Here is a 16,234-nt window from a genome sequence, read left to right on the forward strand (position 1 = left end):
ATGAGAGGAGCCTCTGAACCGCTGAAACATCAGCTCTGAAGGTCTGAACGGCTCTGCCTGATCCGATTCGGTACCTGTCTGCGCTCCTCCTCCAGCTGAGATGCGTCGTCACACAGCAGCTGTTCCAGAGTCTGGATCACTTCTTTGGTCACTGTCAGCTCCTTTAGACTCACCACTAACATCTGCAGCTCAGTGTCCTTGAGGTCCAGCTGTTCCTGACAGTCTGAACGTTCACAGAGAGAACCGATCCAGTTCAGTTAATTTACAGAGCAGATTCACAGTACATGTCTCATTGCATTAAAAAAAATTCAGCTTATATACAGAAACAAAGTTGTTTCAGTCTAATAAAACAGCAGATTCAACAGGTCACTGACTTTGCAGCAATCCCTCATACTGAGCATGCATGTAGCGACAGTGGAGAGGAAAAAGTCCCTTTTAACAGGAAGAAACCTCCAGCAGAACCAGAACCAGGCTCAGTGTGAGCGGCCATCTGCCACGACCGACTGGGGGTTTGAGAGAACAGAGCAGAGACACAAAGAGAACAAAGAAGCACTGATCCAGGAGTACTTTCTATGGGAAGGAAAAGTCAATGTTAATGGATGTAGCTCCTTTAGTCGTTTCACCTAGAAAGAAAGAACAGATAAACTCTGAGCCAGTTTTCAAGGTTAGAGTCTGAAAGAGAGAACATAGAGTTAGTCACAGTAGAAGCTCAGTCAGTAGCCATGTCTAGGAGAGAAAAAGGGTTAAACACTAAAAGACAGGGTTATGTGGATCATCTGTAGAAGGTGAGCATTAAGTTGTTGCCAGCAGAAGCTCGGACGATTCCCCTCTCCAGAAAGGTGTCACAGGTAGACACAGAGTCAGGCCAGGTGTAGCTTCTAGGAAGAGAAAAGAGAGAACAAAGTTAAAAGCTGAAATAACAGCAAATAATGCAAAATTGGAGAGTAGTATGAGAATGTAGCGAAGAGGGTGAAAGTGGTCATTAGCCTAAGCCTATAGCAGCATAACTACACAGATAGCCCAGGATAAACTAAGCCACTCTAACTATAAGCTTTATCAAAAAGGAAAGTTTGAAGCCTAGCCTTAAAAGTAGACAGGGTGTCTGCCTCACGGACTAAAACTGGGAGCTGGTTCCACAGGAGAGGAACCTGATAACTAAAGGATCTGCCTCCCATTCTACTTCTAGAGACTCTAGGAACCACCAGTAAACCTGCAGTCTGAGAACAAAGTGCTCTGTTAGGAACATATGGACCAATCAGATCTCTGATGTATGATGGAGCTAGATCATTAAGGGCTTTATATGTGAGGAGGAGAATTTTAAATTCTATTCTGGATTTAACAGGGAGCCAATGAAGGGAAGCTAAAATAGGAGAAATATGATCTCTCTTTTTCATTTTCATCAGAACTCTTGCTGCAGCATTTTGAATCAGCTGAAGGCTTTTAACTGCATTTTGTGGACATCCTGATAGTAAAGAATTACAATAGTCCAGCCTTGAAGTAACAAATGCATGGACTAGTTTTTCAGCGTCACTCCTGGATAGGATATTTCTAATTTTGGCAAAGCCAGAGCCCAATGTGACACCGAGCTCTATAATTCTCAACTTCCTCCATTTCGATCTAAAAGAATTGGTTCTTAGATTCACCTGGAAGAAAAGGATGCTGATGAACAACTAACAGATTTTCTTTGACCACGACTACACCTACGAAGTCATGGAAACATATGGTGGGATTAAAAAGGCACCAAGAAAGAAAAGACTTTCATGCCGATTCACGTCCACTGGAACACCGGCCCACGGACAAACAGTGACGAGGACAACGCGGTGAGGCAGCTGAGAGCACAGGATGATTCAGGAGGCCACAACACGGCTAACCCCGGCCAAGGCACTGAAGACAGGATATACAAGGTGTTCTCATGGCAAGACGTAGATACCGAGGGAGGAGTGGTGAAGCAGTAGAGCATGCGACCCATATACATAGCGTTCTGTCCCAGATGCAGCTGTCCTGGGTTCGAATCCCGACCCAGATGGCCTGTGCTGTATGTCTTCCCCATATCTTCACCCCACTTTTTGTCTGCCTACTTTCAAATAGCAAAAAATAAAAAAGGCACTAGTGCTGCAACAAAAAATCCAAGTAAGTATAAAACTGAGGACAGAGGGTCACAAAAAGAAGCACAAGGTAGACATAACCTGAAGGAGTTTAGTCAAGAAGAATAGCATCCTTAGTCATGAGCTAGTAGTTTCAGGAGGAAGGTAACGCACAGTATTCAGATCTTCTGTTTAAAAAGGTGTGTGATGTTGGTTAGGTTGTAAATTTGTCGGATTTATCTAATGTGAGAGGGTACCGGTAGGTTAGTCACTCAAAACCAGAATCAGCTTTATTGCCAAGTTTGTTCAGACAAACAAGGAATTTTACTCTGGTAAACGTTGCTCTCAATAATAAAGAATATCTTTTTAAATGTACATATAAACACAACTGATTTTACAGTAGAATATAATGTGAGATCAGTCCAATCATGCATGGTGTTGTTCTGGACCTCTGACTGTCAAGAGTTCATCAGAGAAACATCCTGGGGGAAGAAACTGTCTCTGTGGCGGCTGGTTTTAGCAGATAGACCTATATAAGTCCTGGATGGAGGGAAGGGCAGCCCTGATGATCTCAAGTCTGCAGAGAGAATCCCTGTGAAGCTGCCTCAGATGAGAAGTGAACCAAGGTTTGTTGTTACTGTATCTGCAGAAGATCTTGGTCTGCACACACATGTCCTCACAGAAACTGATGCATGATGTCACCACCTCAGTAAGTTGGTTTAAATCAGTGGCTGAGGTTTCAAAAACAGTCCAATCTGTGCAGTCAAAGCAGGCCTGTAGCATCTGCTTTGACTCATCAGTCCACTTTTTAACAGTCTGAACCACAGCTTTGGAAGCTTTTAATTTCTGCCTGTAGGCTGGGATAAGATGGATCAGAGAGTGATCAGAAAGTCCCAAAGCTGCCCTGGTGACAGCATGATATGCATCCATTAAAGTCGTGCAGCAGTGGTACAGAGGCAACTGTGGCTCAGTAGGAAGAGTCGTTGTCTTGCAATCAGAAGGTTGTGGGTTCGATTCCAGCTTCCTCCTGCCATATGTCGATGTGCCCCTGGGCAAGGCACTTAACCTCAAGTTGCCTACCGATCTGCGTATCGGTGTATGAATGTGTGAGCGTTAATGAGTGTGATTGGGTGAATGTGGCTCTAGTGTAAAGCGCTTTGAGTGGTCTGTATGACTGGAAAAGCGCTATATAAATTCAGTCCATTTACCATTTTATCTCTGTTGGGACACTGAACATGCTATCGGCATTTGGGAAGTTCATTGGAGAGGTTTGCACTGTTTAAATCCCCAAGAACAATGGTGAGAGAGTCTGGATGTTTTTTCTCCATGTCCGTTATCAGCTCAGCCAGTTGTTTTTCAGCATCTGAGCAGAGCCTTGAGGTGGTATGTAAGTGGCAACCAGTACAGACGAGGAGAACTCCCTCTGTGAATAAATCGTCAAGACTACATGTCTTCTTCAACACTTTGATATCTTTGCACCAACCATCGTTTATATAAAAGCAGAGTTAGAGTTGGGAAATCTGAACTTTTGGAGGTTGACGCAGCGCATCAGCCAATCAGAGAAGCTCAGCTTTGTAACATAGTGACACATTTTATCATGGGACAGAATGACCATTTTACTAATCATAAACCAGTCTGAAGGCTGAAGAAGAAAAAGGACACATCAGCTTTCAGGCAGAGCGCTGTATTTAATAACATCCTAAACCAGCTGATCACACATAAAATCAGCTGTTCACACACACAAACATTTCCCTCAAAACACACAAAACAATACCACCATGACCATGAAACAGCGTGTTTGGTTCTGACATTTATTGACGGTCCTTAACCACGAACCAGCATCTGCCGGAGGAGGGAGCAGGCAAAGAGCAGCTGCCTGAAATCAAACTGCCTGCCCCGGATAAAACGGGGGGAAGACCCCCTGTATCCGCAGAGCATGAATATCCAATCTAAAACCAACTTTACTTTAGTTACTTTAGTCTGCAGTTATGCACTTTAAAGTCTGTGTCCTTATTATTGTCGTGGCTGAGACAAAAACTTCATTATAAAATTGGAACTTCTTTAGGCAAACTCTGGAGCTTCACCAGTCCAAACAGCAGCGTCTCCTGCCACTCCACACCCCACCCGAGCGGAGCGGACCTGCAGCGCCTAAAACGAGCCAGTGGAAAAGGGGCATTATTGTGGCGGTTTGTGCCTATCCTATCATTATTCAGCAAATCAAACCAAGCCACTCTCTCAACTGCATCCAAACCCTAACCGCCTCTAACTTCAGGTAACAGGTAAGACATCACTAAAGAAAGAACAAAATGAGTTCCCCGAAGAAGAAAAGACTTAAGATCCAGCAAACGGCAGCGCTGACTAGAAGGGTCTGAGCAGTCACGTACAGTCAGTTTTTGTTGGCTATTTAAACTCAGACAAAAAAAAACAAAGTAGTGTGCACTTCTTCGACAAAGTTGGGCAATACCAACAATCTGTTTTACCACCTTAACCAGTGCCACGCCCTGGAGCATGCAGAATGTAAAACTTTACAATCCCAGATGACAGCAAGTGTTAAGGTCCCCCACTCCCTGAAAACAACGTCTGAACAGCAGCAACAACCGACCAAGGTTGGCTTTCTAATGCCGTATAAAAACAAACAAAGCGACACACAAACATCACAAATGCAGTAGTGTCCTGTATTGCAAAAGAAGATTGTAGTTTAAAATACACCTTTTTTAAACTGTTCAGGCTTTGACCTTCAGGTGGCGCTACAGAGCACTGTCTGTTAAAACCAGCCTCCACAGAGACAGTTTCTTCCTCCAGGTTGTTTCTCTGATGAACTCTTGACAGTCAGAACTCCAGAACAACACCAGGCATGATTGGACTGATCCCACATTATATTCTATTGGAAAGTCAGTTGTGTTTATATGTACATTTAAATATATATTTTAAATTTACATTTCTATTGACAAAAATAAAAATCTTCACTGGGAGCAAAGTGTCAAAGTCAAATTCCTTATTTGTGTCACAAACTTGGCAATAAAGCTGATTCTGATTTTATTTATCCCAAACAGTTAAATAATGTTCAAGGACATCTTTAACTTCTGAAAATAAATTTAAATACAACATTCAGTGCTTTCAGCACAGCTTTCTGGCGGTCATCCAGGATTCATAGAACCCTAGTTACATATGCAACTTTCTTTTTATATTGTGATATATATTGATATGGAATGATATGAAAAATATTATTGTGAAATAATTTTTTTCATATCGCCCAGCCCTATTACAACACTGAAGATCTAACCAACCGGCCAAAAGCCACAGCAAAGATTAATCATGAATTTACTCATGTTCTCAGGCTGCCCATTAAGCCCAGCATTGGCCCGGTGGGTTAGACAGAACAACCCGAGATGATCTGGTTTATTTATCGAACGCACAGAATCAAACTTCGAAAGTATCAGCTTTGACCCACTAAAACTGAAACGATAGTTTAAACATTTTCTACTGAAGGTCTCCCAACATACTGGACTCTAGTAAAGAAGGGAAAGTGATGAGCTTCCAGCACCTTCAGGAGAAGGTATGATTGCAGAATCAAGACCTGTTTAGAAATTTACAAAAAAAAATGAAACATTTATTCAATGTATATTAAGAAATTATAGAGATCTTTGAAAAAGCAACCTACCAAAAAATAATCATTATATCAGGCAATACATAATTCAAAGGGACATAATACAGTGCATGTAACAGCAAGATGGGAAACTGTCTAAGGCAGAGGAGTGCACAACAGTGATCTGCAACCAGCGCCCCCTCCTGGAGGAAAGGATTTGACCCACTGTTTTCTAACTCCAGCACCAAAGACTAAATACTGCCTACAGACCAGCTGCTCGAGGCTGGATGGACATACATCAGGAAACTATCTTCTGGGAATGTCCTCACATGGCTCCATTTCTTCACAGAGTTCGTGAAGCAGTTTTCATTTCGTTCCGACTTGTGGAAATTTAGACTTGAGGGCAGAACATAGCTGGCTGTATTTGACTCTGCGGACGTAGGAGCGGACTCAAAGCAGACGTCCGCTAGACATGTCCGTGCAAAGCTCAATTTTTATGGCCGCGGATGCGGTGTCACACAAACTCCTCGTCGAGAAAGAGTTAAACTGTTATATACGACACACTGCTCCGAGGAACCGGTATATTTCGGGTGTATTTCTCTTCTTCATCCCTACTCTGGTTTAATGGCACCACCTTTTCTTTTGTTTTTTCCAAGGACACACGGCAAAGTAGCTCAGCCTCCTCGTCCGATAACGCCATGGCAGAAAGTGTGGGAAATGTAGGAAATTGGTATGCTTGACTATGAAGCCTGAAACGTCCAGACAGTCTGCAGTGTCCGCACTGCTCACAGTATGCCCGACTACGTTCTGCCCTTACTGGTCAAAGTGGCTAAATATTGTTCAAAACAGGTCCGATTTGTTATAATCACATTGTGGTTTTTTGTTCTCTCCTAATCTTGTTTTCTCCACTGTTGCAGCTTCTTTCTGTTCTTTTGTACAAAACTGAAAACTAATAAAACAAAGATAACACCAAGGTTTTTTACTTTATTACCGCAGGTCAATTTAATGCTGTCCAAATTAATTGAATGACTAAGGAGTTTCTTTTTCAGAGGTTCTGGTCCAAAGACAACTTCTGTCTTGTCTGAATTTAGAAGCAGAAAATTTAAAGTCATCCAAGTTTTTACGTCTTCTAGACATCCCTGTAGTCTAAGTGGTTGGACTCATCTGAATTTATGGATAAGTAAAGCTGAGTGTCATCAGCGTAACAGTGAAAATGTATCCTATGCTGCCTGATAATTTTATCAGGAAGCATATATATAGTGAGGAGAATTGGCCCAAGAACTGAACCTCAAATATGATGATGTGAGCCAGCCTAGTGCCGCTCTCTTGATGCCTACAGCATGTTGGGGTTCTGCAGGACAATACCGTGATCACAACAGTCAAATTTGGGGAAACCAAGTCTTTGTCCTGGCGGTAAACCAGACGGCCATACCTTTGCTTTCCAGCTTGTGCACCATGGAGATGTGGTTGAGGGCAATGATGGCAAGCATGGTCTCTGCTCTGGACAGCGTGAGACACTTCTTGAGGACAGCAGTGATGCCACAGGCCACCAGCTGCTCTGCCAGGCTCTTGTGGTTGGCAATGAGCATGATGACGACAAGCAGCCCATTACGCACCGACAGCATGCAGCTGCACAGAAGATCAGCTGTCAATAGGTAGTGCTAGAAACACGAAGCTCAAGTTTGGGTGGCAGACTTACCCTTGGGTCTTCAGCATGAGGTCGATGGCAACAGGGATAGCACTCAGCAGGCCTCTGGAGCCTTCGGGTGTGGCCGAGCCTATGCTGGCGAAGATCTCCAACATCATCTGGGTGCCGGACTCTGAGAGCGGGAGGCTGCTGCCGACGCTCCGCAGATCATGTTTACTGGCGCCGGTGATAACCTTCAGAGTCTGAGAAAGAGCATTTAGTCATCTTCATCATCGTGATCATTACCAAACGTCAGAGAATACGCCGATTCTTACCGCCAGAGCCAGCTGGACCACATGTACCACCGCTGAGAACTCCTGCATGCAGGACAGCACAGCTTTGACCCCGCCCTCAGTGGCAAAGCAAACCCTCCACTCATACTTCAGCATGAGGAGGTGTGTAAGTCTGAGCGTGCTCACCACCACGTCTTTGGAGGAGTAGCCCAGCAGCTCCACCAGCAGCTTCAGCACTTTGTCCCTGTCAGAAAGACACCGGGTCAGCCCGTTTCCTAGCCCAGTTTAACAACCCCCCAGAGCCAAGCTTCCATGATAGAAAGCAACAGAAGTTCCTCAGATCTCCCCAGTGACCTCCTCATCAGGGGACCTCACGAGGACAAACGTTCTCACCGTACAGTCTGGGCCGAGTCACTCCTCATGGAGTTCTTATCCTGCACGCTCTTCTCTTCCAGCAACCGGACGATGAAAAGGACGGCTGCCAGCTGCTGGGCAGGGTCTGAGGCCGAGCCTCCCTTCTTCAGGATGTCCACTACCTCCCCCAGCTTCTCCAACAAGGTCTTTTTCCCCTGTACCTTTGGGTTGTTGAACACTGCAGGGAGGACAGAATGATCACATGGAGAGAAAGACTGCGTCAACATCTTCATGTCAAAGATGTTCCCACCTTTCATCTTGTCCTCCAGGTCGTCAGGATATTTGCTGTCATCCTCAGTGGGCAGCTCGGTCTCCGTCTCTGAGAAGCCAGAGTCCAGAGGAAGTTCCTTCTTGGCCTTCTTGGAGATGGAGCCCTTTGCTGAGGAAGAGGAGGAGGAGGCTGATGAGGAGGATGTGAAGGTCTGCGTTCCTCCACCTCCTCCCAGACCAGGGGGCCCCAGAGAGCTTTCGGCTGCAGAACAAACCACAGTCACATGGTGTGTGAGGACAAAACATTCACATCTGACCTGTGCGTGTCCTCACCCAGTAGCTCCTCATCCTCCAGACTTCCTCCTCCTCTCTTCAGGTAGTGTTTAGAGAAGGCGTGGGAGCACAGCAGGTCGCTGAGACACGACGAAGGCAGCTTCTGCTTTAGGTAGTGCAGCAGCTTCTTGGCCACGTCTCCTGAGACGGACAGGTTGATGAGGGATGAGTCGTCCGGCTCCACCTCCTGGACAGAGGACAGTGACGGATTTGAGAGTTGCTGGGTTTAATGCTAGAGTGTTTGTCATCAGGACATGTGTCAGGGTCCCACCTGGTCGTCTAGGCTCTGGTGCAAGATGCTGTTCACCTCCTGCTGCTGTTGTAGCTCCAGCTTTTTGATGAAGAACAGGATCTCCCACCACTCAGCTCTGCTCAGCACCGCCGGCTCCGCCTGCAGCCCGTCTGTCAGGTATGGTAGCGAGTAGAGGCCACCAGGAGGCTTGGAGAAGAACGTCTGACTGACTGAGAGATGGAGAGAAGAGGAGCATCATATTCTGAGAAGAGGTTGAGGAGAAGATGAGAAGGAAGTCTTACCTGCAGTGAATTTTAGGGTTTCCGCCAGAGTCGAGGCCTTCTCCTGCGTCTCCTTTTCAGATTGACTGCTGCTACCGCTCCCCAGGATCTCCACCATGTGCCAGTGGACCCAGTATGTTCTGGACAGAGAATTCCAGTACACCTGGAAACAGTACAAAATGATCCAGATCCAGTTTTAAAAGGTTCTGCCACAGCAGAACTGTGACAGACTGCAGGAGCTGCAGAACATCAACTAAAGCTTCTGGATGGAGCCTGAAGCTCCCAGGCTAGAAATGTTAACAGGTCCATTCCAGACAAGACAGAACTTGAGAAACACAAGGAACAGCTGTCGGTTCTGTTCGGTGAGCATAAGCACAAACTGTTTCCTCACCTGAACAGGCGGCGATCCGTCGTTGCTGTAGCGGAACTCTCCTTCGTCTCCGGCGCTCACCTCCTCGTAGTCCTCCAGCATGCGGACCATCATGCCACTCTTCAGGGTGTCCTGGACGTACTCCACATAGGCGGAGCGACTGGTGAAGTCGAAGGGCGCCCTGAAGCCGTTTCCTGTTTTCTTCTTTGTTGGTGTGGCTGCCGGCGCAGCGACTGGGGAGCTGCTGGATAGGGGGACAGATGAGGTGCAGAACCGGGGCTGGAAGATCGACCTGAGGATCAGACGAGGCGCCTCCTCACCCTGCTCCTCCCCGCAGGCCCCTCCTCCTCCCAGGTGCTGGGTCGAGCCCTCGGGCATCTTCCGGTTCCGGTCCCAGCCCATCACTCGGACCAGTTCCGAGATCAGGTTGGCCATGGCCATGGTGAAGTCAAACTCTTTTTGGATGCGCAGGAGCTCTGTCTGATGGGTGGAGCCAGAGGATGATGCAGGGGCGGGGCTTCCATCCTGTCTGTCTGAACATGACTCCGCCCCCGCTGTGTTCAGTTTGTCCATCAGGGACGTGACGCACAGGTAGCGTTTCACCAGAGAGAAGAGCAGCTTCCCTGGAATCTGAACACAAGCAGACATGTGAGTGAGCTGTGTGGCTTAGGGGTACATGATTGGTCGAAGGTATAAGGTCAGAGGTCATAGACTATCAGCTAGTGTTTTGGTGTCTCAGGTTCTCAGTCTCTACTGAGCTAAGCCGGATGTCTCCGAGTTCAGTATCCAATATGGCTGCCACACCAATTTCCTGCAGCAAAAACCTATTCCTGACAGCTAGCATCTGGGCCCTCATCGGACCGCCTCCATCTGCAAACAGGTCCGTTTAATGTTTAACGCGACCAGCTGATGCCACTAATGTACTTAGCTCTACAGCACTCGGCAAACAACTGCTTACCCCCTGTTCTACTAGAATGTGCATTACTCAGGTGTGACATCGTTTCCAGATGCAGCAGTTTACCTGAGGCAGGTGGATGCCCTCAAAGGAGATGCCGTGCTCCTCAGAGGATGTGGTCTCAGCAAACAGCTCTAGCAGAGTGAAGCGGTTGTCAAAGTCCATGTGTTGCTCGATGCCGTCCTGCTGACTGAGGGACAGCAGGACGTAAGCCCGGCTGCCTGCAGAGACAGAATGTTCTGGGTCAGAGGAATAACCATTTCACAGGAACCAGATGAAAAACCGAGTGGAAACAGGATGGGGCAGAGATGAATTCATCTACTAAGTAACCGGGCCGTTTCAGGTTTCTGGCTGCTGCCATTTATAAATATTACTGTGCAGTGACGGAGTCGTTTTAACAGCAGAACCGGGTTTTCTGAGCTCAACCCAGTTAAAGTCGGCAGACTTTGCCCGGCTGCTGGATAAACAAGAAGTCTGGTGAGAGAAGACACGTAGACAGAGCGTGATGAGCAGTTTGTGGGACATGAATCAGCAGATCTCACTTCTCCTCACAGCTCCATGACAACACACAGCAGGCAGAGACAGACCAGTAAAACACTGGTCCAGAACCACCCAACACACACACACACACACAGGTCTGAGGTCTTTGTGTTGTTTAGTCATGGCTTACGGGCTGAACTGACACATCAATTTTAAAATGATCTATAATAATGACGCCTTAGTGGACTTTATTGGGTTGTTTGTCCATCACTCCCAGTATGAAGACAGAACCAGCATCACCGCTTAGTCAGGACCGGTACCACACCCTGCACTGAGGCTGCTGGATGGTTCAGTCTGTGATCCATTTAGATCTCCAGGGTTCTGTTCCATCTCAGAACCGTCTCAAAGCAGAATTATCTTTAACTGCACACAATGATGCAGAAGAAACTGAGGTGACGATGTTCAACCTGGAGTTCTTCTAAACATTGACCTCCACAATAAAACTGTCTGGTTTTTTTTTATCTGAACTGGAATAACAAACATTTCCAGATCAAACTTCCAGAATGAAATCTACTGGTTTTTTAATCCTATTCCTGACATCTAGTTTAGTGGTCTGTTTTTAATTAGAAACAAGTTATGTGACTCCTGGGTAAAACTCTGACCAGAAGGTGATCCGCCTCCAGGTCAGAACTGGTCCAAATCAGGTTCAGGCTCAGAGGTCTGGTCCATCCGTCCAGCCACATCAGAAACTACAGAGCCAATATGATCAGCCGAGATCCCAGACCTCTCTGCCCCCCGCTTCTTCAACAACTGCATCTGGGGGAACTCTGGTCTCCTCCAGAAGGGACACCTCCTTAAGAAAAAGTCCTTATCTCTCCAACATCTCAGCTAGTTCCTCTTGATGAGGAGCAGCAGTGACTCTGCTCTGAGCTCTTCCCTCTGTCCAGCCACCCTCCAGAACAAGCTCATCATCTTGTTCTTTTGGTAGTTCCAGAAGATGTAGAACCACCATACTGGAGCGAAGAAGGTCATCTGCACCAGGTTTTCCAGCCTACTCTGAATGTGGCAGCAGGAACAGCTTACCTGCATCATGTGAGGCGAGCGCCCGCAGCATCTTCCCAGCGCTGCGTCTCGTCTGGGTCTCCTTGTTGCACAGCAGCTCCATCAGCAGGTTGAGGGCGCCCGTCTCCTTGAAGACACCAACGAGTGACCCGATACTGGCGTAGGCGCTCAGCACGTGGATGGTGTGCATGATGTTGATGGAGAAGTCGCTCTTCTTGGCCATCTGCTTCCGGGCCCGACACACAAGGTTCTTCACGTCCTGCTTCATGTCGGACAGCTCCACTTCATCAAAGGTCACGTCTGGTGGGAACTCACTGCTGCTCTGTGGCGCTGTGCCCACCGATGCACCACCCAGCTGCTTCTCCTGTGGCTGCAGGGGGCGCTGTGTGTCCGCCTTCCTCTTGCCCAGAAGCGTGGGGCAGTTGGCATAAACATCCTCCATCGTCATCCACATCAGGATGTTCTCCGGTTTGGTTTCTCCAGATGTGGATCCACCAGACCCACCCACGCCGGACCCTCCGTCGCTTGCGCCGCTTGTCTCGCTGGCTCCGCCCCCAGAGCTGGACCTGTCGTCAATGGTAACAAGGCACCAGCGAATCAGATACTCCGTCTGACCGTCGTGGGTACGCCGCTGGCGGATCAGCTCCTCCGGGTACGCCTGCAGCCTTGGCCCGAGCTGGACCAGCAGGTTCCCATTGCGGCGCTCACCCACCATGGTTGCTATGGAAACAGAAAGAGACATCAGAGGACACACCACAGAAAACGAGCAGAGGAAATGGACCTGGTTCAGTTTTTTCTTAGATGAAACTTTAACTCAGAGAGTCTTCAGGAATTAGACACAGCCCACAGCTTCAACTAAACCTGGAGCAGATTACTTCATGTTTCCTCTGAACATCTTGACTCTGATGCTCCACCAGACCAGAACCCAGCCTGCACTTCCAAGCCAGACACCATCCAGCTCCTGAAGACCCCGTCAGAACCCCCATCTTTCCTCCTGTCACAGGGAAGTTTGAGTCAATGTCTCTAAAACTCTGGTTCTGGAAGCCTATCAGCAAGTCCTTCTGAGATTCATAACACTCCCTGCCAACTGCAGGACAATCCAGTCCATACTGGACACGTCAGAACCAGGCCTACCCAGGTTTGGATGTTCATTTTTCAAGCAGAAAGGAGCTCCAGAGGCCTGCTGGTGATAAGTTCTGGTCCAGCTGCTTACCTCACTAGTAAGTTAATCAGCTAACTAACTGACTGGTTAACTAATCAACCCCCAGACCTGCTCAGGACTGACTCACTCAGATCTAACTGTTTCTCTGTCCCTCCGAGCCGTTGACGCTACGTGCTGACGTCACACCAAAGTCAGGTTCGGACACATCGGATTTAAACTCGGGCCCAACGGAAACCAAACCCTGCTCCAGTCTGGGATCTCGCAGGACTCTGGTCTACTGTTCCAGGGTGTTCTAGAAAATCTGGCTCGGTCGAGTATCAGGAACTGGTCCCCGGCTGAAAAGAACTGGGTCCAGCGGCTGTCAAAGCTAGACAAAGTTCCGGTTCCGGGCAATGGATGAAACAGAACCTACGCAAAATATGACCAGCCCCAGGCGGCTCTGGTTCTGAATAAACCGTGTTGGGAACCTAGTCCACCGCTTAGGACCGGAACCTGGTGGGCCTGCTGCCCCCTCAGTGTGAGTCCGGTTTACCTGCCGAGTCCCGCGCCTGCAGCTGCGCGCGCACTTTCCTCTTTCGCCCTAACGCGCTCTTATCCAGACTGGTTCCGTAGGTTCTATGGGTTCTGCGGCAGGTTCGATCCGTTTGATGCGCACTGCCACACCACGGAGCGCGTCTTCCGCCTCTGCGCTGAACTTCCTGCAGGCTGTCAGCGCGCAGCGCCACCTCTGTTCGGAGGAGCGCTGTCATGACGTCACACTGACGTTTCACTGGTTTTGTTCGTCGGGAGGACGTCAGCGCAGAGATATGGGAACTAAAGTTGCTCTTTAAGGAAGAATGGGAACATTCCAGCTACGAAGCTTCAACAACATTTGTTGGAACGTGTAGCAAACATCAAATTCAAAATGAGGGAATATTGCAATACAAATAATAAAGCTGATCAGTTTGAACATTAAATATGGTAAATGGCCTGTACTTGTATAGTGCTTCCCACTACAGTCACTCATCCACTGAATCCACTGGTAGACCACAATGTAGCCACATCTGCCCTGGGGATTCAGTTGCATTTAGGTTGTACAGGATTAGCAGATCATTGTTTTCTGGTTTTATTTAGGTTTTACACAACGTCCCAACTTCACTGGAACTGGGTTTGAACTTCTGCAAACCCTGAGGCCCACTTTAACCTAGTGGTGGATCTAAAACGTTTGACAAGTGGGTCAAAGGAGACACAAAAGGTCTGGGGCAGGCTGGCAATGCTGGACCTCTTCATCGAAGTTCATTGATCTAAAACATATATAGAGACACTTAGAATGATCTGATACAGTTTTCACTGCGTTGTAGCATTTGCTTTTATTATAACAAAAGATTAGAATATAAATTGACAACATCTATAAAGCCTGGACTATCTGACTTCATAACGCACCTGTAGACCTGAGCAGATATGTTATTCATTGAAACATCTAACATCTCTGCACTGGAATTTATACCCAGAATAAATCCATACCAGGTGGTCCAGCTGGATGGGCTGGACTCCCTGCCTTCCTTCTCTTCTTCATCAGTCTTCTTTCTCTCTCTGACTCTGAAATCTTCTCATCTTCATCATTTACACTAACATCATTTTCCTCATCTTCACCTGTTGCACTTTCAGTGGCCTCCTTCACCTGTGACCCTCCTGGTCTCTCCATCATTCCTCCTTCCTCATATCCCACAGTCTCTTCTTCCTTCTCATCCTTCACTTTTTAGCCAAAGAAACTGGAAATGTCTCCACTTTTAAATTTCCTTTTCATTATGATCTGCAATGTCCAGCATCAACATTAGGAATAATTAGCCCATTTATTACCACACGTAGTCTATAACAATATGAAACCAGAAATGATCGCATTCACACCAGCAGTCATATCTAGAAATCTTATTCTCATGGCAGCCAATAAATGATTGTCCCGATCTGACCGACCAGATGTATCGTGGTTTAATTGTGCCTCATATCGTGATATTAATCATATAGAGCCGTCAGTGAAACTGCAGCCCCTAAAAATAGCAAACCTGAACATTTGTTTTTATAGCTAAACTTTTCATGAACTGTTATCGAGCTTATTGTCAGCTGAACTAACAAGGAAAAGATGCTACCGCTCTTATAAATCACACACCAGTGAATCACTGCCAGACGATTAATAAACGTATTACACCGTGAACGTCGGTCACCTCAGCAGACATTTCATTCATTGCAAACTTAAGTTGCCTTTACTGTTGTGTAAAAACATCACCTGGACAAACTGACTAACTGCAGGAACTTGGAGAGCTCAGTGTCTCCACTCTGCTGGGCTGCAGACAGGCTGCCTCGGTTATGAGTCTGAGACACAGACGGCGTTTGATGCAGCGCCGTAGCTACGTTTATCAGGGACCTCAGATTATAGCTACAACTATATATTGTTGGTGAATTAATGTTCAATTTGAAGGCTGTAGGAGGCTTCTGGACAAACAAGCGAAAATTACTATTAATTTAAGGACATAAAAATAGGGGGGCAGCTGGGTTCTACAGCAAGGAGGCATTTGCCCCACCTTTGCCCCTCTGTAGATCCGCCCCTGCCTTAACTCCCCTGTCAGTTTAGGTTTGTGAAACGAGGCCCAGGATTGGTCAGTGCTGCTATGATGAAGCAAGCCCTAAATATCTGCTGACTAGGTTTATAGTTGTTGGATGAAGACTGCAGTACACCAATCAACCGACCGATTGATTGATTGATTGATTTAAAATCTGACCAAACGAAGCATAAATTACTACAAGCACATTTGAAACTTTCAGAATGGGACAGAAATTTAATGTAAGAAATGAAACCTGGTGGAGGATGAGGAGTAATAGAGAGTGATGAAGAGGAACTCTTCAGCAGCTGTGTGCTTTCTGATCAGCAGAGGGTGCTGATACTTCAGACGCTGATTGTATCTAAAGTCCCACCAGAACAAAACATTCGAAGTCAAAGTTTGAAATAACTAGATTTTTGGGTTAAATATTTCAGTGATGAAGGGAAATAGCTCTAAAAGCAGGATTTGATAAGGGCAAAATGGACCTCAGCACGCATTATGTTCTGACCCATCTCAGGATTCAATTAGCAGATGTGTTAGCAGATCCGTGGACACAGAGATGAAGACAG

The 16,234-nt window shown here is 46.9% G+C and overlaps 1 protein-coding gene across 2 annotated transcripts in view; it reads right to left on the minus strand.

Moving 5' to 3' along the window:
- The window catches only part of LOC124859507 (cullin-9), a 61,554-nt gene extending 47,533 nt beyond the window's left edge, over nucleotides 1-14,021 (minus strand). Inside the window, exons 1-13 of one of the 2 annotated variants that reach the window (XM_047352321.1) lie at nucleotides 13,622-14,021; nucleotides 11,949-12,647; nucleotides 10,452-10,606; nucleotides 9,452-10,060; nucleotides 9,082-9,223; nucleotides 8,819-9,009; nucleotides 8,548-8,734; nucleotides 8,255-8,476; nucleotides 7,984-8,182; nucleotides 7,633-7,834; nucleotides 7,370-7,560; nucleotides 7,103-7,299; nucleotides 75-223 (exon numbers count right to left, since the gene is read on the minus strand). In XM_047352321.1, coding sequence (XP_047208277.1) covers nucleotides 75-223; nucleotides 7,103-7,299; nucleotides 7,370-7,560; nucleotides 7,633-7,834; nucleotides 7,984-8,182; nucleotides 8,255-8,476; nucleotides 8,548-8,734; nucleotides 8,819-9,009; nucleotides 9,082-9,223; nucleotides 9,452-10,060; nucleotides 10,452-10,606; nucleotides 11,949-12,647; nucleotides 13,622-13,838 — 3,360 coding nt within the window. In that variant the 5' untranslated portion in view covers nucleotides 13,839-14,021. The remainder of the gene's footprint in view (nucleotides 1-74; nucleotides 224-7,102; nucleotides 7,300-7,369; nucleotides 7,561-7,632; nucleotides 7,835-7,983; nucleotides 8,183-8,254; nucleotides 8,477-8,547; nucleotides 8,735-8,818; nucleotides 9,010-9,081; nucleotides 9,224-9,451; nucleotides 10,061-10,451; nucleotides 10,607-11,948; nucleotides 12,648-13,621) is intronic. The other variant, XM_047352322.1, reaches the window with a different exon arrangement.
- Nucleotides 14,022-16,234: the final 2,213 nt, after the last annotated feature.

This window comes from Girardinichthys multiradiatus, chromosome 22, assembly GCF_021462225.1.
Source record: "Girardinichthys multiradiatus isolate DD_20200921_A chromosome 22, DD_fGirMul_XY1, whole genome shotgun sequence".
Lineage (NCBI taxonomy): Eukaryota > Metazoa > Chordata > Actinopteri > Cyprinodontiformes > Goodeidae > Girardinichthys > Girardinichthys multiradiatus.